We start from the raw sequence: 20,536 nt of genomic DNA on the forward strand, positions 1-20,536 counted from the left end.
ACCAATCAGGTTGTAAACTTACTGAACTTTGTGAACTCCTATGAACACTAAGCGGACCAGGACTAAATGATTTTGTTTTGTTTTGACCAAACGAACCAAGCCAACCAAACACACTCTAAGATATCAAATGTTTCATAAAATAAATGAATCATTGGATAACGTATATAATCTAGTGCCTGAGGTAAATGAACCCTAATTTGTTGGGTCTGAAAAGGTCGAGGGTTCGGGTAGAGTTGTGGAGGGAAAGTCTCCATGGAAGAGACGCTGGATTTTGTGGCCTGCAGTCACGAGAGCTGAATTCCTGAGGGGGGGAGGGGGAGCTTGCTCGTCTGTCGGCACGGCGATATTACTTTTCCCATGGTGCTCTCGCTCGAAAAACCCTCGTCTTCTGGGCCAATTTCTCTCTCTCCTGTCAGTGCTGCTGTCAGATTTGCCCTCCATTTTGTAAGTCGTCACACACAGGTGTGAAATTGAGGATGATAGGTGCTGAATGAGAATTAAACTTGGAGTTTTGTTGATGAATTCGATTGGAGAATGTGTGTCTGGCAGATAATGTACTCAAATCCGATTTACGTAAACAAGTCACTTAAAGGAGTAGTTCACTTTTTTAAAAACAACTTTTGCTGATAATTTACTCTCCCCCATGTCATCCAAGATGTCCATGTCTTTCTTTCTTCAGTTGAAAAGAAATTAAGGTTTTTGATGAAAACATTCCAGGATTTTCTCCATATAATGGACTTCAATGGGAACCAAACGGTTCAAGGTTCAAAAGAGAGTTTCAGTGCAGCTTTAAACGACACCAGACGATGAATAAGGGTCTTATCTAGCGAAATGATTGGTAATTTCAAAAATAAATAAAAAAGTTTTAAGTTTTATAAGCACAAATGCTCGCCTTGCTCTGTTCTGTGATGCTCGTTTCTGTTCGAACTCGTTCATCAAAAACAATTTTTTTTTCGAGTCATGACTCGAAGGGTCCTTGATAAGACCCTTATTCATCGTCTGGTGTCGTTTAAAGCCCTTTGAAGCTGCACTGAAACTCTCATTTGGACCTTGAACCGTTTGGTTCCCATTGAAGTCCATTATATGGAGAAAAATCCTGGAATGTTTTCATCAAAAACCTTAATTTCTTTTCGACTGAAGAAAGAAAGACATGGACATCTTGGATGACATGGGGGTGAGTAAATTATCAACAAAAGTTTTTTTAAAAGTGAACTACACCTTTAACTGTTCTGAATGTGTCCTGTTGTAATATGCTGGAAGTCTGTTTTTGATTTGTCCTTTTTCCTGTTCAGGTCCGGCTCCAGCACTGGACTCTAATCATGGAGAGTGTCGTTCCCTCTGATAAAGGAAACTACACCTGCCTGGTGGAGAACGCCTATGGGTCCATCAATCACACCTACACGCTGGATGTAGTAGGTGAGTCTTGTCTCTCAGCAGACCTCTTTGGATACTGGTCCGGTTTACACCTGCTATTAAGATACGATTTGCTCGAGCGATAGTCAAAATAGTTTTCTATGCTTACCATGGCTGCCTTTATTTGATCAAAAATGCAGTAAAAAAATCACTGTGAAAAATGTTTTACACTAAGGCGTCTTGTGGCTTTAAAAGTTTTCAATTGTTCCTATAACTCATAGCCGTCTGCACTAGTTGTTTGAGTAGAACCAAGCTATATTTTTGCATGCACACACACCCATGAACAGAACGCAGACACGCAAGGACAAAGGCTCACACACACACACATATATATGCTCCCTATTTAGGGCCCCTGTTCTGGGTTAAGTAAAAGCAGTCTTTCAGAAGGTCTCTGTTTTTCTTTTCTGTTTTATTACAGGGTTGTAAAGCCTTTTTGTGTCTGGCTCAGTCTAATACTCTCATCACAGAGAAAGCAGGAGAGAAAAGAAGCAGGGAAAGGGATTATGCTGTTTTTCTGTTGTTTTTCACTTTAATGCCAGACTAACCAACCGGGGAAGTAAATTAAAACGACAAGATGAGAAAACGAAGGTCGGGAGAGCGAAAAACATTTTCCCTGTGCCTGAATTGGAGTCTCGCTGACCCTTCGAACAGGTCAATGAAAGTTGCGCCAGTCTGAACTGGCCTGCATTTCAAAGCTGGACAAAGTACAAAGCACTGACACTTGAAAGAGCCAAAAAGACACTAATTATTGCCGTTTACCGTGGATGTCAGCCAGATTCCAGCGCGGAAACTTCAACTGTAGATAACGTCCAACAAAAGCCCCTTATACCAATTTGTGCACATTATGTACTTATTAAAGTTCAGGACTCCCAGTCATCATCCACTGCCACTCAGAGCATGTTGGTACTAAAGTTTGGCGGGATATCACAGTAATTTAAAGTCGTATTGACAGTACATGACATGCAGGCGGAAAAAATAAATCAATTTCGATTTAGGATTTGTTCTCACGGCTAATTAATTAGTTCACTCATTTTAGTGTCAAGAGCAAAGAGCCTGCCTTGTTTAACTATTATTATTAACTTCATTAATCTCGTCTCGTTAATATAGATCATATTTGCACTGATAGCCATCTGCATTATAAACCATACAGCAAAATCTCTACTGATTGGCATGTTTCAAAACAATCCAGACCTAGTAAATCGGTGCATCTCCACCCTTATTTCTCTCTCAGCCAATCACAGGCCCAACCCCTCCCGCGTATGCTAAGTCAGCAGGTTACCCAGAGTTCAACAGTCTCGCTTCGGGATGCCAGATCAGCCTGTAAATGCCTGGCTAATGATGTAATCGATCGATTGCGAGTTGGTGGAGAATGCGGGCAAGCGGTTGGTACTTGGCACATCTTGTGGGCTGACTCAATGGGGTTTTGGAGGAGGATCTGACAACCTGGTTTCTGTTGGGTTTCTGAAAAGCTCCTTGGTTAGGGTAGTGCACAAGTGGCTACTAGCAAGTTTTTTGCTATAATTTAAAGCAACACTAAGTAAGATTTTTTTTACCTTAAAATAATGTTTCCAAAATGGTTTCAGTGGTTCATTAAGTCGTAACAGGGTGAAAGGCACTTCTGGATTCGCTTTGCGGTCTTATATCTGTTATAACCACGCTAGGGCTGTCAAATGATTAATCGCGATTAATCGCATCCAAAATAAAAGTTTGTGTTTACATAATATATGTGGGTGCACTGTGTATAATTATTTTATTTATATATATATATATATATATATATATATACACACACACACACACACACACACACACACATGCTTGCATATATTTAAGAAATATTTTCATGTATATAGATTTATATATAATTTATAGTATATATATAAATATAAATATTTTATATATAAATAATATTTTTTTTCTTAAATATACATCCATGTATAATTTATAATATATATATATATATACAATTATTTTGTCTTTATATATAAATTCACACACATGCATGTATATTTAAGAAAAAAATATTATTTATATAAAAAATATTTATATATACTAAACTATTTATATATATATATAAATAGTTTTATATATACTAACTATTTTTATATATACTAACTATTTATATATACTAACTATTTATATATACTAAATCTATATACAGTATATACATGAAAATATTTCTTAAATATATACAAGCATGTGTGTATATATATATATATATATATATATATATATATATACTGTATATATATAAACACAAACTTTTATTTTGGATGCGTTTAATCGCGATCGGGTTCACGTTTCTGTAGTTCTAATGAGACATAAGAAAACTACAAATTTGACTTGTTTTACGCAACACGTTACAATAGTCATTATTTTGCTTTTCTTCGTTTCTGATGTCGCAATGTTGAAATCATGCAATCTACCTTGTCTGTGGACATCGTTCATTCCAAAGCTGTTGCTAGATAAACAGCGAGTGTGTGTGCGACAGTAGGATGCGCTAGGATAAATTATTTACGACAGCGGTAATGGACAATTCCGCTTCCAACCTGTAGGGGGCGACCGCAAAGGAAAAGTTACTTAGTACACACAATTAGGGTTGCAACGGTATGAGATTTTCACGGTATGATAATCGTCTCAGAAAATATCACGGTTTCACGGTTTCACGGTATACGATATTAAAACTATCATTATTATAATCAGCATCAGCTACAATGGCCCTTAAATGAATAAAAACAGATATTGTTTTTGGTTGAACATGGTTTATTGTAACAAAGGTTTTTTCAATAGAGTCTTTATGAAATGTATATTTATTTCCTCAGAAATTCTGGGTTGTCTGAAATAACTGATCTGGATTCTGATTGAATACAAAATGTATTTTTGAGAATGCAATCAGATAAAATGTAACAACTTTAGTTTGTCTACACAAGAGAAGTTTAATAAATTAAAACATGGACAAAAAAACTATACACAATAGTAATATATTTTAATCATAGGCTAAACCAAACTTTTTTTTTCCAGGTTGTAGGGGAGAGCGGGGCACAACCTAACTCCTTTTGCTTTTGGCTCAATTAATTAAAAAATAATTAGGTTAGATTAATACTTTTTTTTACACAAGCAACATGCACATCTCTGCTACAAATGAACACTTAAAGTTTTTTTCTAGGAGTGCAAATGTTACAACTTACCCCATATGCGGGGTTAATTGTAACAGAGAGAGGGGTTAGTTGTAACACTTGTGTGTAACACACATAATTCAGTACTATTTTATTTGTATAGTTTGATATTGTTTGTGCATCTGTATAGACAGATATCCATACATATCCCTCATCCAATCATCCTTCTATTATGGATCAATATCATGGATAGAGACATAGAAAAGGGCTGCATAGTTTTGCAATAAATAATAATAAATAAAATTATAAATATTGTAATTGCAATTAAATTACATTTGTGTGTGGCAGCTGCATGATGTACAATTATTATTATTATTATTAATAATAACAGTAATGATAATACAAATTAGCTTAAAATAAAAATTTAAAGGGTTTATTGCATTAATAACAGGCCATATTTTTAATAAATAAACAAGTTATCATTCATAGAACACTAAATTTTAAACATTTTAAATACCAACATTGTTTGTGAACGTCTAACAAAGTTAAATGTATACTCAAACCTGAAAAGTTGTGTGGCTCCGTTTTCATTTGATTATCATTGTACACTTGGAGGCTTAGTTGTACCACTCTGTTAGAATTAACCCCGCTGTGAATTACATATTTTAAACCTAGCTAACAGTCGCTAGGAATTGCTGACATGTTTCAAAACGGTGCTATGTTTGAGCCAACAAGACGGTGATTAAGGCAATATAAAGTTAGATTTGGAAACGTACACCCAACTCAGAAACCGAAAAAAACCTATGATGAAAAAAACTACTTTCATGGTGTCAAAACACTCTTTGTCCAGTATCTTCACGAAATATAATCAAAACTTTCCGCAAATTCGCGGGAGACCGTCTTCTGGCAGCAAGAGAAAAATAGCGGAAGGACAGCCTGCTTGATCCTGACTGTGTAAACGGTCCGTGTTACATTTAACCCCGCGTTAACACCTACTGAACACCTATGAGTTTCAGTCAGTGTATTTGATGATTATTCTTTAAAAAAATAATTATAAAGTGCACATTAAGTGTTCTCTGTCTAGATATGTTCATGTGTTCACGTCTTCGTAGTGGCTGAGACAGCTTTAAAAACCATGAGCGTCATGCGTACTTGAGTGTGTACTAGATATACTAGACGAAACGGCGCTGCTCATTCAGAGACACGTTCTCATTCTTGCACACCAGTCTTTTTGCGTTGTATATTCACAGACACGCACATCGCGATTTGATTTAGGCTACTGCATAGCTATATTTTGCTTTATTTATCCATCTATCTTTTTAAATCGCACATTTTACGTGGCATCTGTTTTGTAACGCAAAAAGACGCATGTGTGCGTCTTTTTGACAGACCGGGATTCCCTCAGCATGACAGAAATAATATGGCCTTAAGTTATAAAAGTTATGAATAACCTTTATCTTCACGGAGGGATGGTGTTCCTAAATATGGGAGAACATGTTCGACGTGTTTACTCCTTTTGCAGCCACTCTTCGTCCACATATCTTGCAAACTGGATATCCATCTTCAAGGACAACATCACGATCGTTTTTCGGATATAAGTTACAAAATATTCCCATACTGCAGATTTTATTTATTTATTTTTGGCGGGAGATAGAGATTAGCAGCCTCTGTCTCGGACATTTTCAGCGCTGTACGGATATGGAGTAAGCAGTCAAGCTGAAAGAAGTTGCATGCGGCAGTGCAGGTGAATTCTGTTTTTGTTTTTTTGTTTTTTGTTTTTTTTTACCGCGGATAAGCAAATGTGCACGATATGATAATCGTACATGTCAATATCGCGATAAACCGTCATACCGGTATACCGTTACAACCCTACACACAATCAATCTAAAACACTTGCTAGCAACTCCAAATGAAGACTTTCTGTCTGAATTTGTGTTTCTCATCTGTTCTTCTTCATCTGTCTGTCTTTTCTTTTCACTGCCCATCTGTTGGGCATCTTTTATACTCTGCATCCCTTTAACCCCAGCCCTCTCTGTTTTTCTCTTTCTGCTTTGCTCCATTGTTTTGAGCTATTCTTGTGCCCCCTCTTGTGCCCCTCAGTCCTAAATCCTCTTACATCCCCCGTAAACCTTCGCTGCATGTCTGTGAAGGCTGACCTCTCCACATCTCCTGTGTGACATCATGCCTGTGTGTCTGTGTATGTCGGGGTAACCAGGAGACGCGTCAGAATTACAGGGCCAGAGTATTGTTGTGTTGTGAAGACGGTGAGGTGTGTTAGTAATGTGGTTTAGTCTGTTTAGTTTCAGATTTTCTTTTTTTTTCTTTGGAAAAAGTGATTCGGTAGGTATCCAAAGCAGGATTATTATAGTTAACCAAAACTAAAACCATTTTTGTTACTTGAAATAAAATAAAATATTAACATAACAATAAAACATATACATACATTTATTTTATTTCAGCTAGTTGCCAAGGAATGACAAAGACACACAACTAAATTACTAAAAGTTACTTAAATGTCTAAAAAAATACAAATAAAAACTTCTAACAAAAAGTTTGTACATACACACAAACACTCTGTTGTGTTTCCATGTTTCATGGGGATTTTCCATAGACATAATGATTGATATATTATACAAACTGTGTAGTCTATCCCCTTAAACTGACCTTACCTCTAAACCTACCCATCACACTTTCTGCATGTTTACCTTTTCCAAAAACATCACTTTGTATGATTTAAAAGCTGTTTTCCTCATGGGGACCAAAAATGTCTCCACAAGGACAAGGAAAAGTGAGTGTCTTATTAATAGAAAGCCTCACTACCAAGTGTTTTAACTAATTTAATTTTAAGTTTAGTTTACTCATCAACAAAAATCATGTCTGTTCATATCTCAGGGAAAAGGGAATGAAATGACAAACGAGAATGTTCCTGATAGACCCGGAACCGCAACTGATATACGGTGGACACTGGGACATCTGTCTTATTTCCCCCCCACTTTGCCTTTCTTCATCTGTGTTTGCTCAGTCCTTATCTGCTGAGATAATGCAACAGCCTCTGTTTTGTGAAGTCTTAACAGCAGCCTGATAGGACATTAGGTGTGGTGATCTGAATGACAAACGTTCACGTATACCTTCAATGACTTTTTTGCAACCACTGACTGATTTTTAATAAAAGTTTTGAAAAAAAGATTAATATAATTATGTTCTGTTCCAAAAGCGTGTAAGGTTCCTAACTAGACATGGGAATTTAAAGCTGTTTCAAAATTGAGTCAAACTTGCTGATAATTTGCTCACTCAAAGATGTTCATGTCTTTCTTTCTTCAGTCGAAAATTAAGGTTTTTGATGAAAACATTCCAGGATTTTTCTCCATATAATGGACTTCAATGGGAACCAAACGGTTTTAAGGTTCAAAAGACAGTTTAAGTGCAAACTGAAAACTGTTCAAAGGGCTTTAAACGATTCCAGGTGATGAATAAGGGTCTTATCAAGCGAAACGATCGCTCAATTAAAAAAAAAATGAAGAAAGTTTAAATTTTAATAAGCTCAAATGGTCGCCTTGCTCTGTTAGGGTTAGGGTGTGATGCGCGTTCGTGACTCTCCTATTTGAACTCGTTCATCAAAATGAACGAATCTTTTCCCGAGTCAACTCGTTCATTTCGTTCGTTGATTGAACCAAATGACACAAAAAAAGATTTGTTCATTTTGATAAACGAGTTCGAATAGGAAAGTCACACACGTGCATCACAGAACAGAGCAAGGTGACCATTTGAGCTTATAAAACTTAAACTTTTTTTTTTTTTTTTAAATGAGCGATCGTTTCGCTTGATACGACCCTTATTCATCGCCTGGAATCGTTTAAAGCCCTTTGAACAGTTTGTAGTTTGCACTGAAACTGTCTTTTGGACCTTGAACCGTTTGGTTCCCATTGAACTCCATTATATGGAGAAAAATCCGAAAAAAATTAATTTCTTTTCGACTGAAGAAAGAAAGACATGGACATCTTGTATGACATGGGGGTGAGTAAATTATCAGCAAAAGTGTTTTTTAAAAGTGAACTACTCCTTTAAGAAGCGCCACTGTTATCAACATTGAAAATAATCTCAATTGCAGTTTCTTGAGCAGCAAATCAGCATATTAGATTGATTTCTGAAGGATCATGTGACACTGAAGACTAGAGTAATGATGCTTTTAAACTGTAATAATATTTCACAATACCAAATGTTTGAGCATAAGAGACTTTTTTTTTTTTTTTAAATGACCCTAAACAGTAGCGTACATGGTAAATATTCATCTAATAATTCTCGTTCGTCTCTCATTTTAATCAGAACGATCTCCTCACCGGCCCATTCTCCAGGCAGGCCTGCCGGCCAACATCACCGTTCATGTTGGAGGCGAAGCACGGTTCGTCTGTAAAGTTTACAGTGACGCTCAGCCTCACATCCAGTGGCTGAAGCACATCATGAACAACGGCAGCCGTTACGGTCCCGACGGACTCCCCTTTGTCCGGGTGTTAAAGGTAGGCTCGTTAGTCTTTTTTCGGAAACAAGAACGCTTTCATTTTCAGATGTTTTTTGCAAAAACGAAAGCAGCAGCTATCCTTGTTTTTCTCATGCCATGTAATGGGTGGTGCTCCCTCCTTTTCCGCTCTCCTATCCTTCCTGAAGAGTGCGAGAGATTGTAACAAGCTCCCATATGTGTGCACCTTCTAGCGCTCGGGCATAAACAGCTCGGACGTGGAAGTGCTCTTGCTCAACAATGTTACAGAAGAGGACTCTGGTCAATATACGTGCCAAGTGTCCAATTATATTGGTCAGGTCAGCCAGTCCGGTTGGCTCACTGTCCTACCAGGTAAAACCAAGAACGAGACGTCCCTTCCCCCTCTGCTGGTGTTTTGGGTTGTTGTTTTTTTGTCGTCCTGGTGATCATGGGATTCCCGCTGAGCCGTAGTGGTGTGGTCTGGTGTATTTTTTTTTTTTCCCTTATTTTGTTTTGGTGGATCTTTCCTGGTGCCATCCAGCCAATCAGACATGGAAACAAGCCTTTGGTCTGTCCTTCAGTTTCCCATGTCTGTTTTCCCCTTTCCTTTGTCACTGGTCTTTAGTCTCTCGCTCTAATGTTTCTTTCCGAAAGGCAGTGGCTTGTTTTCCATGTTTCTTCACTTGAGTTTGCATGGACCCTTGAGGATCTGGTGGGTTCACCTGTGAGGTTTTCGACTGTGTTTTTTTTCCCCTGCTGTTCATGTTTGATATTCTTCTCTAACGAAGTGAGACATCTACCATTTCTGTAATGCGTAGATGGGAAATACGACCTCCTGTTCTCTTCTTGGTATTTTGGGTCTGATTTGTTTCTTGTCTTCTTTCTTTCCTCCACTTCCACCCTTTCTTGTATCTCCCTATCTTCTTCTTCTCCTGCGTTTCCTCCTTTGTTTCTCTCAGACGGCAGGTGTGAACACTACGGACAAAGAGATCGAGGTGCTCTACCTGTCTAATGTAACTTTCGAGGATGCGGGCGAGTATACATGCTTGGCGGGTAACTCTATTGGGATCTCCTATCACACTGCTTGGTTGACGGTGCTTCCAGGTATACACTCGTCCTCTACTGCTTCTCACACACTTCTTTTAATGCCGATGTTGGTTGATGTCGCACCAACGTTCTTTGAGAGGAAACATGAGGCACTTTGGACGGTGTTACCTTAGGATTGTAGTTATTGTTAATATTTTGAATTTTGTTTTCACTTACCCTCTGGAGCTCAAAAACAATTTTTTTTGATAGGAATTGTATACTTGCTACGTGAACACACACACACAAAATATCATGGATATGATTTGAAAAGGTTGAATGGTCCTGAAAAAAAAAATAGTCACGCTTATATTTCTTGCTGTCAAAATTGAATGGGAAAATAATTTCATTTAGTTGTAAATTTTTGGTACTGTGCCCAAACAAAATCTTATTATTTTGAGATATCAAGCTCAAATTTGGCACGCAACCAGTTTTTGAGTAAAACATGTTTTGGAAAATATATATTACCTATAAACATTGAAAATAGTATTTTTGTGCAATTTTCATAGCAATAAATGTAACATTTTCATAACAATAAACGTAAAATTTTCATAACAATAAACGTAAAATTGTATATCTTTTTCACTTTTTTAAACAATTTTCATCTCGGCCATAATTTGCCAAGTGTTGTCTTTGTAAAGAGACCAAACTTAAGTCTGTTCTCTAAAGCTTTCAAGATTTATCACATTATTGCACTAAAATAGTACATTCATTTCATTGAAATAAAAAAATTAAATAATTCGATAATTTTTTAACGCCACATTAAGATAATTTTATAATAATTTTAGCTACTTTTAGTAATTTTGTTGTGTTTTTTTCATTATTTTAAAAAAATTGTTTATTTTTATTATTTTTATTAGTAGTTATTTTATTACTTAAATTTTAACTTAAAGAAAATTAGAAATTTTGACTATTTTATATATATATAAACTGTGTATATATATATATACATATTGGTTTCAGTTAATGTTTATTTTGTTATAAGAGATTATAACAGATTCTTTTATGATTTTAGTTTTAGTTAACGATAATTACCCATTCAGCCATTTTACTACAAATTTTACAATCTTTATTATTGAACGTTTAAAATGTTCAGCATCGTAATTTATTTGGTCATCAAATGTATATATATAATCTTTACAAATATCTAAAACTGAGTCCAAGTGTCTCGAGATCCTTATTTATAAAAATTCTCTTCCCAACTAACATTTCACTGGTTGCATGTTTGGAAAGACTTGTTTTGAAGGAATAGTTCATCTGAAATTCAAATTCTGTCATCATTTACTCTCTTTCATGTTGTTTAATGTATGACTGACTTTCTTCAGTGGAACAACATTTTTGTTCTAGATAATGAAAGAATTTGTGCAAGTGTGAATGATATGGGATATGATTAGGGCTGGGTACCGAGTTCGATACTTTTTAGGTACCGACCGAATTGCCTCGATACTATCGAGTATCGAAAAATGACTTCTTGTTCGACACCAGATTTCGATACCTAAGGGGTTAACTCCTTAAATCAGTACTCAAACAAATACATGTGAAATGCAGAACGACACAAAATCCAAAAAAAAAAAAAACGTTCCTTTATGCACTGGCTAAGGAGCATGAGTCAAACTGAAAAAAAAATAAAAATAAAACCAAAGGTTTTCTGAGGTAATGTGTTATGTAATCTTGTTAAAATGGATTTGATGAATTTGGTATCGGAAAAAGTATCGTTCAGGAACCGGTATCGAAATCAAGGTATCGGTATCGGTATGGAAATTTTTTTAAACTATACCCAGCCCTAGATATGATATAGGATATGTTCTGTATTGAAGAAAGAGTCAAAAAACACATGCAACTGTTAATGATGATAAAATGTTGATTTTTAGGTGGTCTATTCTTATGTTTCAAAGTTCTTTTTTTCTTTCAGCTCTAATAACTGCTTTGTTCTCTAAAGAAAGTCTCAATATTTGCTTGCCTTCTCAAAATGCTGGACTTTCTTAGTTATTAGAGCCACTTACAACCACAGTGTGTGTGTGTGTGTGTGTATGTATTTGAGTGTGTATCTAAATGTGACAGACTTTCATTTAGTACATGTCCACACATTTTGGGCAGGTTTAACTAAATATAGTCAACTGTTTCTTAGTTTTAGAAACACAAAGGCTATCTGTCGTCATGTGCAAGGCAGTGTAAAGTGTGCACGCTAACATGCATAATGCAACAGCGTTGCATTATATTAAGAGTCCATTTCCTGACAAGGAAACAGACAAAATCTTTGACCGCAAATGGCACCACTTACTGGTCTGCGGTCAGACAGATAGAAATCTGAGTGTGTGTGTGTGTGTGATTGTATCCATGGAGTGTGTATTTCTAAAGGACCTCAGTAGTACTTCAATACTGTGGTCATATGCAAACCATTTTGTAAGCATGTTCGCAGGGGCCATTGAGTGTCAGGAAATATGCTGTGATGGAAAGAAAGGAGATCTCTTTAATATCTTTGTTATTAAATGGAGATCTAATTAGGACAAGACCATGATCTGAACTGCTGTTCACGTTCATTTTATAGCTATACACTCTTACTGAAGTTGATATTTAAATGAAAAGAGTTTCATATATTAGGTATTTATTGCTACAAACTTGGAAGGAAAGATATTTGCAGACGTTTTTTTTTTATAGTTATAGAGTCAGAGAGTGAAAATTGATTGGTGTGTCAAATGTGTGTGTGTGTGGTTCATCCTTAGTCACCTACACCTTTTCCTCTTTTTGCCCTGGAACCTTAATGTCCTTCATCAGCATCTTAAATCTGCGCTGTGTCCAACATTAAGGTTTTCCCCTCACCTCAATCCTTTTTGGTTTGTTGCCTCACGTCTCAGTCCAACTCTCTCCGATCCTTCTCGCTACTCTACAGCCGAGCCAGACGCCATCGAGACGGACTACCCCCCCGACTATGTGGAGATCGCCATCTACTGCATAGGTGTCTTTCTCATCGCCTGTATGGTGGTGATCGTGGTGGTGTGCCGAATGAGGACGTCGGCTAAGAAGCCTGATTTCGGGAGTCAGCCGGCGGTGCACAAGCTGACCAAACAGATCCCTCTGCGCCGCCAGGTAACAGAAAGTAGATAAAGAGTTCTAGAAATCTTATACACACATACACTCACACTAATAGAAGAATGATTTGTCTTTGGAATATGTAGTTAGGACAGGTTTATGTTTAGTGATTCGAACCAACTTCTTATTTTACTTACTTTACTTCACTTTATTGTTTATTTTCACAGGGACAATGCACTATTAAGAGTAATTGCACCAGAGTACACATTTTAAACTACACTCTCAGAAAAAAAAAGGTTAAATGGGATTCTATATAGAACCAAAAAATATGGATATATATCTTCAAAATCAAATATATATGGTTCCTTAAATATATATGGTTCCACTGTTGCCTTGCCCTGGCTTGCTCAGTTGGGGATATTTAATATTTACTATTTAACAATATTATTGATCTGGGTTGTACTACTTTCATGTTATCACTGTGAAGCTGCTTTGATACAATCTGTATTGTGAAAAGCGCTATATAGATAAATGTGACTTGACTTGACTTAAATGATTGCAAAGTATTATCATGTTTAATGGGTCAATTTTTTTCTTCTGATAAAGTATATTTACAAGCTGCTTAATTCATAAAATGTAATAAAAAATGGATTAAAGCAAAAAGTAATTTGAAAAATTACATAAAATAGATACCCTTTAAGGTTCTATATAGAACATTTTCTTCTAAGAGTGTATGTATATAATTTACATTGTTAACTTATACATGATATACATCATATATTGTATAAAATAATTAAGATTTAGATAATTATACAAATTATTTTGCATTTTATTTATTTTCATTTATATATATATATAGTGTATAGCACTGTTAGTAGTTGTTGTTCATTCTAAGTTTAGTACAGTGGTAACGTTGTATGATAACTTAAATGTTGTAAGTTACTGAATAACATGTCAAATTCTTTTGTTGAGAAGTTGAAGGTATTCTATATATGGTGGTAAGTTGGAAACATTATTTAAAAAAAATGACATTTCTCACATATTTTTGTACAAATATATGACATGTTGAGAAACCTAACTACACAAACTGCATGGCTTTTAGGTAAAGTTATTTTAAACAGAGCCTGATACCTTAGATTTTGTGCTTAAAAAAGATTTTACATACTATAATGATGATGTTAATCGGCTAAATGTGCGCACACACACACACACACACATACACATGTAGCTGTTGTGGTTCTGTCTCCAAGACTCAGGTGATCAGCCATCCGTCTTTTCCCATACAGGTGTCCTCTGACTCCAGCTCCTCCATGAGCTCTAGCACGCCATTGGTCAGAATCACCACTCGCCGTAGCTCCGCCCACGACGACCCCATCCCAGAGTATGACCTCCCTGAGGACCCGCGCTGGGAGTTCTCAAGAGACAAGTGAGCATTTAGTATAATCTTGCATCTTTTTCACTTATAAATCACTGTGATGTGAAACTAATCTTCTGATACACTCACAATCCCATTATGTCTAATTATTAACCTGTGACTTATGCAGGCACAATGTACAATCAATCATTAATAACACAACACAGGCCTCCGTCCGTCACCCTCATTCCATTATTAGACCATTATTCTTGCAGAAATGTTATTTTTGTCAAATTTTTCTGGAAGATTTAAACAGATTTGGGTTTGGATGTTGATATGTTCTGACACTGTGACCCGACTAGACAAACTCAGACTTACAGATTAATGTTTAATTGCCATGCTGAAATGCTTCCGGCATCACTACAATGGGTCCACTATCATGTTGCCAAAACCTTACAGATTTCTAATGAATGACTAAGAAAGCAATCTGTCATGAACATGGTGCTTTAAAAGGAGTCTATTTGTACTTTGGTTGTCTCAAGGATGATTTGTAAGCAGTTTGAGAGACATGAACATGCTATTATTCAACTCCAAACTATAACCAAGTCTTTTATTTATTAAATTAATGGTGGAAACTCAACAAATACAGGTTGAGTCACTCATTTCTTCTGTAGGGTTGTTATGTCCATCATACAGAAGATAAGAGTCCTTTCATGTACACAGCTAATGACTGATATTGGTATTCTATAGGTGAAGGGAGGCTCCATTTAATGAACCTCTTTCCCACCCAGTAAAGGAATTGTTGCTCTTGGGCATACAAGCTAAGACACGTACTGAATTTTTGTGAGGGACGCAAATCTTTGAAAGAAAAGATTTTTTAGAAACCCATTTTTTTTAATTTACTTGATATTAGCTGAACTTAGTGCATTCCTGCAATACGCTCTTAGCAAAAAGTTTAAGCTATTGAGTTAGTTACCTCATTGAGTTTTTTCTTGACGTGCCCCGGGGCGCATGGCATGCAGAAAACTGAGGAATGAGGATAAACATAACATTGATTATCTGTGGTGGGCTGGAGTAGACAGAGGCCGCCATTGAGCGTTCGGCACAGAGGGGGATTGTGTTATCATAGCCACAGATCGGCCCCGGGCCCTGGTGCGGGTGTGAATGTTTACATAGTCCAGTGGTGGAGGGGGCCGGGGACAGACCCAGCACCTGCCAATCAGAGGTTGACTGAGGGCCAATGGCAGGGCAAGAGGTCAGATGTCACGGTGACCGTGAGGGATGAAGATGAAATGTGTGAGGGTGTGTTTATTTCCGAACGAGATCTAATCAGGGAACAAATTTGCTGAAAAATGGCAAATAATTTAGAATCGATGTCTTTCCAAAAAATGACTATGGTAATGATTATTTTTATTATTTTAAGGTTCACTTATAATGTTAATAAAGGTTTTTGCACACACACACACACACACACAACAAACAAATATGTGGAAAAACAAATCTGGTAACACTTCATTTGAATGGGTGTAGATAAGACTGTCATGACACTGTCATAAACATGACATAACACCTGTCATGAGCATGAAGGAGTCTTTATGAATGTTGCCATTAAGTGTCATTCGGTAAATTATGACACTTTTAATGCAAAGTGGACATTGTTTAAAATGTCTTTGTTATGACAACTTGACATTAACCAAGAAATCATCACTAGTCCAACGTGTTCCACTTTACTTGAGGTAAGGGGAAATATTAATGACACTGTTGTTAAAGCATTTGACAGTGTAATAACCCTTAATAACATCTTTATAACTAGTACAATGTGTTCCACTTTACTTGAGGACAAGTAAAATATTCATGTCACAGTTATAATGGTGTCATGACAACCAAAGTTAAAACCAACCATAACATATGAACGGGACAGGGTAATGTAATGTTAACACAAAGCTAAATAACTTCTTTAAGTCTGATCATTAGACCTGTTGATTTCAAGTTGTCATAACAAAGACATTTTAAACAATGTCCACTTTGCATTTAAAGTGTCATAATTTACCGAATGGCACTTAATGACAACAGTCATAAACATTCATAAAGACTCCTTCATGCTCATGACAGGTGTTATGTCATGTTTATGACAGTGTCATGACAGTCTTATGCACACCTCTTTAAATAAAGTGTTAGCACAAATCTTTTCAACCTTCATGCTGACCCTCTGTCTGAAATGATCTGTTTTTAAGGACAACATTTGTTTTCATGATAATTGAATGTAAAGAGTTTTATCTCTAACATAGTATATAGCTAGTATATAGGGCATAGAGTAATGGAAAATAAAAATCGCTAGTTAATACCACTAACAAGGCTCAAAATAGCCACACTAACATGGTAACTCAATGAGGGTCCCTACATGAAAACCGAAGCATTGAGAACTTTGTAAGTGTACAGACCGTTTAATAAGAAGATACTTTATGAAGACAGTTCACTTCATGTATACAGGCAGGATCCATCTTGGAAAACAGTCTTGACAAGTCGAACGGCATTCATACAGTTCAGAAGTTCATGGTTCGACTTGTCGAGACTGTTTTCCAAGATGGCTCCTGCCTGTATAAACGAAGTGGACTGTCTTCATTAAGTATCTTCTTATTAAACGGTCTGTACACTTACAAAGTTCGCAATGCTTCATTTTTCATGTAGGGACCCTTATGATGTTTCTGTGTTAGTGTGAGGCTATTTTGAGCCTTGTTAGTGGTATTAACTAGAGATTTTTAATTTTCATATGCCCTTTCTACTAGCTGGAGGAGTAGTTCACTTTTAAAAAAATGTATGCTGATAATTTACACACCCCCATGTCATCCAAGATGTCCATGTCTTTCTTTCTTCAGTCGAAAAGAAATTAAGGTTTTTGATGAAAACATTCCAGGATTTTCTCCATATAATGGACTTCAATGGGAACCAAACGGTTCAAGGTCCAAATGAGAGTTTCAGTGCAGCTTGAAAGGGCTTTAAACGACGCCAGACGATGAATAAGGGTCTTATCTAGCGAAACGATCGGTCATTTCAAAAATAAATAAAAAAGTTTAAGTTTTATAAGCACAAATGCTCACCTTGCTCTGTTCTGTGATGAGCGTTCGTGACTGTCCTGTTCGAACTCGTCCATCAAAATGAACAAATATTTTTTCGAGTCATGACTCGAAGGGTCCTAGATAAGACCCTTATTCATCGTCTGGTGTCGTTTAAACCCTTTGAAGCTGCACTGAAACTCTCATTTGGACCTTGAACCGTTTGGTTCCCATTGAAGTCCATTATATGGAGAAAATCCTGGAATGTTTTCATCAAAAACCTTAATTTCTTTTAATTTCTTTTAAAGTCCCCGTGAACCGGAAGTTGCAAACGATTTTTCTCCAGTGCTGTGACGTATTTCCAAGTGAAACGGAATATTGAACAGAGGGCAGGGTTTTACTCTAGCGCTCCTCCTCTCCATCTCTCGCTCATAGCAAACTAACGGTTTGAGGGGAGTGGATAAGCGTTTCCCCACCCAAACTGTGAAACCTACGTCATCAGAAAAAGAAACCGTTCCAGACCGGAAGTAACTTTTCAGATTTTGATTAAAGATTACTAAGGTAAAACATTTTTTTAATATATATTCACTTGCACGGATTAATTGTTCACCACAAGACTAGTAATATGGGCTAACAAAGTAAATAGGTTCAATTTTGATTTCACGGGGACTTTAAAGACATGGATATCTTGGATGACATGGGGTGAGTAAATTATCAGCAAAAGTTTTTTTTTAAAGTCCTTTAATGCTCTAAAACCATAAATAAAATAATATGGACTGATTGCAAATAAACCATGTTATTTACATGAAATTTCAATGCTAAGTCAAAATTTTGATGGCTAGGTGAATGTGCGTAGAAATGCAAGTCGGCGCTGAACACAATTACAGTGGTTTTGATCACCCGACAACGACTTTATCATTGGCATTTTTTTAGGACTACTAGTTTGGTTGAACAAGTGTAATAATACACTTTACCCCTTTAAAAAAAAGGTGTGAGTCTCCTAATTGATGGATAAGTTACAACACTCTCTTATATAACACATGCTCTAATCTTTTTTGCACTTGACCAGAGCACGCTAGTCAAGTGTTAACCCTGCTATCCATCCCTCTCTTACACACTCTAAGAAAGTCTCTAAATCCCCAAAGGCATATTGTTACTCACCCCAGAGGAGTGTAACTCTAGATCTCCCAGCCAGACATTCAGCTGTCACACTCGCTAATGTCTAATGTAAGCTTTGCAATGGAAGGCAAAGGGCATCCACTTAACACCTACGAGTTAAGTAAACACAACACATGCACACGCAACTCTGATATACAGTTAAATGTCGCGAATGCTTGCATCTGATAAATAGAGACAGGCCTTGGCGATGTCTCTATTCTCTAAACCTAGTGACCTTAGAGAGCATTTATAAGCGCATCTGCATGGTTGGGTTGAAGTGAGTGTGTAAATGAGCATATAAATAACTTCTATCAAGAGCAACTGAGTTTCTCAGTAATGTTTGGTTTGTTTGTGCAGGTTAACTCTGGGTAAACCGCTTGGCGAGGGCTGCTTTGGGCAGGTCGTGATGGCTGAAGCTCTCGGCATCGACAAGGACAAACCTAAAGAGGCCGTGACGGTGGCTGTCAAGATGCTGAAAAGTAAGAGTTTATGCATTAGTTTCTACATGAGTAAAACCGCACGCTGTGAGCATCCTTATAGTCCACATTTACACTTAGTTTGCTTGCATGTGAACTGCATCTGAATGTTGTTACTCATCTAGGCCTTTGGAGAGCATTTATTTAAATTGATTTGAAAACATTTCTCCACTCATGGTTTCATCAGATGTGGGATGGTGGGAATTACTTGACATTTAACCTCATCAGCTCATAAATTGATGCGGGCGTCACCTTTCAAATGGTTCGAATGGCTTTTTACAAGGGAGCTAGCTCTCTGATAGTTGAGATATGGATGGTACATAAGTGAAAGATCAAAGCCCAGCAGATACAGGCTACAAATCACACCAGCTCAGCAGACAGATAAAATTCACATGTGATCTTCTGCAGAACAACTCGGCTCTTTTAGACTGTATAATGCAGAAGACAGAGTGGGGTGTTCAAAGAAAAGCAAAGTTTTCGAAGATGAAGGTAAGCAAACATGTCAAGAAAGCTCTAATGATGTGTGCCTGTTCAGACCAGGCGTTTGCTAAAACAGCTAAAAAGTCTTTACAAAAACACCAGACTGACAGGCAGAGCACAACACAGACAGAATAATATTGTCACATGGACCATATGAGGCTGAAATATCAGTAAAAAACCTGGACATTTTTCAACAAAAACAGCAGTGTGTTATGATCCCGGCAACATGCAAAGACAACTCCCTGAAGCATCATCATAACACTTGTTTATCAGCATTTATGATTCAGAACATCAGGTATCCATATAGAAATTCATACACTGACTATCTGACAGTTTGAGCTCTAGATATCAGTATCTGATTCATTTAATTTCATTAAATAATGAATTTATATATATATATATATATATATATATATATATATATATATATATCAGTATATATATATATATATATATATATAATTTAATTATATATACAATTAATTAATATTTATTTCATTAGTTTATATATATATATATATATTTATAAATAATTATACTCCTTTTTATCATTTATAATATTTAAAATAAATAGAATATATATGTATATATTATATGTAATTTAAATATTATAAATAATATATTATAAATAATAAAAGGATAATCAATGCAGATTTATTTTTTACAGCCATATTTGATCAAATTTACCAAGAGGGCAAATAATTCTGACCAGCACTGCACATACGTATAATTTACACACATAATTTGCTAATTACGTTGTCAATTTAAATGACATTTAATTGTACCTTAAATGAGTAGTTCACTTAAAAAAAAAACTTTTGCTGATAATTTACTCACCCCCATGTCATCCAAGATGTCCATGTCATTCTTTCTTCAGTCAAAAAGAAATTAAGGTTTTT

At 36.3% G+C, this 20,536-nt stretch overlaps 1 protein-coding gene across 10 annotated transcripts in view; it reads left to right on the forward strand.

Annotated features, from left to right (window-relative positions):
* Nucleotides 1-20,536, forward strand: part of fgfr2 (fibroblast growth factor receptor 2) — a 76,850-nt gene that overhangs the window by 37,356 nt on the left and 18,958 nt on the right. For 4 of the 10 annotated variants that reach the window (XM_089116767.1, XM_039671677.2, XM_039671685.2 and 1 more), the window contains 7 exons: nucleotides 1,293-1,416; nucleotides 8,853-9,043; nucleotides 9,963-10,107; nucleotides 12,977-13,179; nucleotides 14,403-14,542; nucleotides 19,039-19,160; nucleotides 19,566-19,646. In XM_089116767.1, the coding sequence (XP_088972893.1) occupies nucleotides 1,293-1,416; nucleotides 8,853-9,043; nucleotides 9,963-10,107; nucleotides 12,977-13,179; nucleotides 14,403-14,542; nucleotides 19,039-19,160; nucleotides 19,566-19,646 (1,006 nt within the window). Of the gene's footprint in view, nucleotides 1-1,292; nucleotides 1,417-8,852; nucleotides 9,044-9,236; nucleotides 9,376-9,962; nucleotides 10,108-12,976; nucleotides 13,180-14,402; nucleotides 14,543-19,038; nucleotides 19,161-19,565; nucleotides 19,647-20,536 lie in introns of all 10 variants that reach the window. The other 6 variants (XM_039671681.2, XM_039671687.2, XM_039671679.2 and 3 more) reach the window with 5 other exon arrangements.

The sequence above is a fragment of the Pimephales promelas genome, chromosome 11 (genome assembly GCF_988280905.1).
Source record: "Pimephales promelas chromosome 11, fPimPro1.hap1.1, whole genome shotgun sequence".
Classification (NCBI taxonomy): Eukaryota; Metazoa; Chordata; class Actinopteri; order Cypriniformes; family Leuciscidae; genus Pimephales; species Pimephales promelas.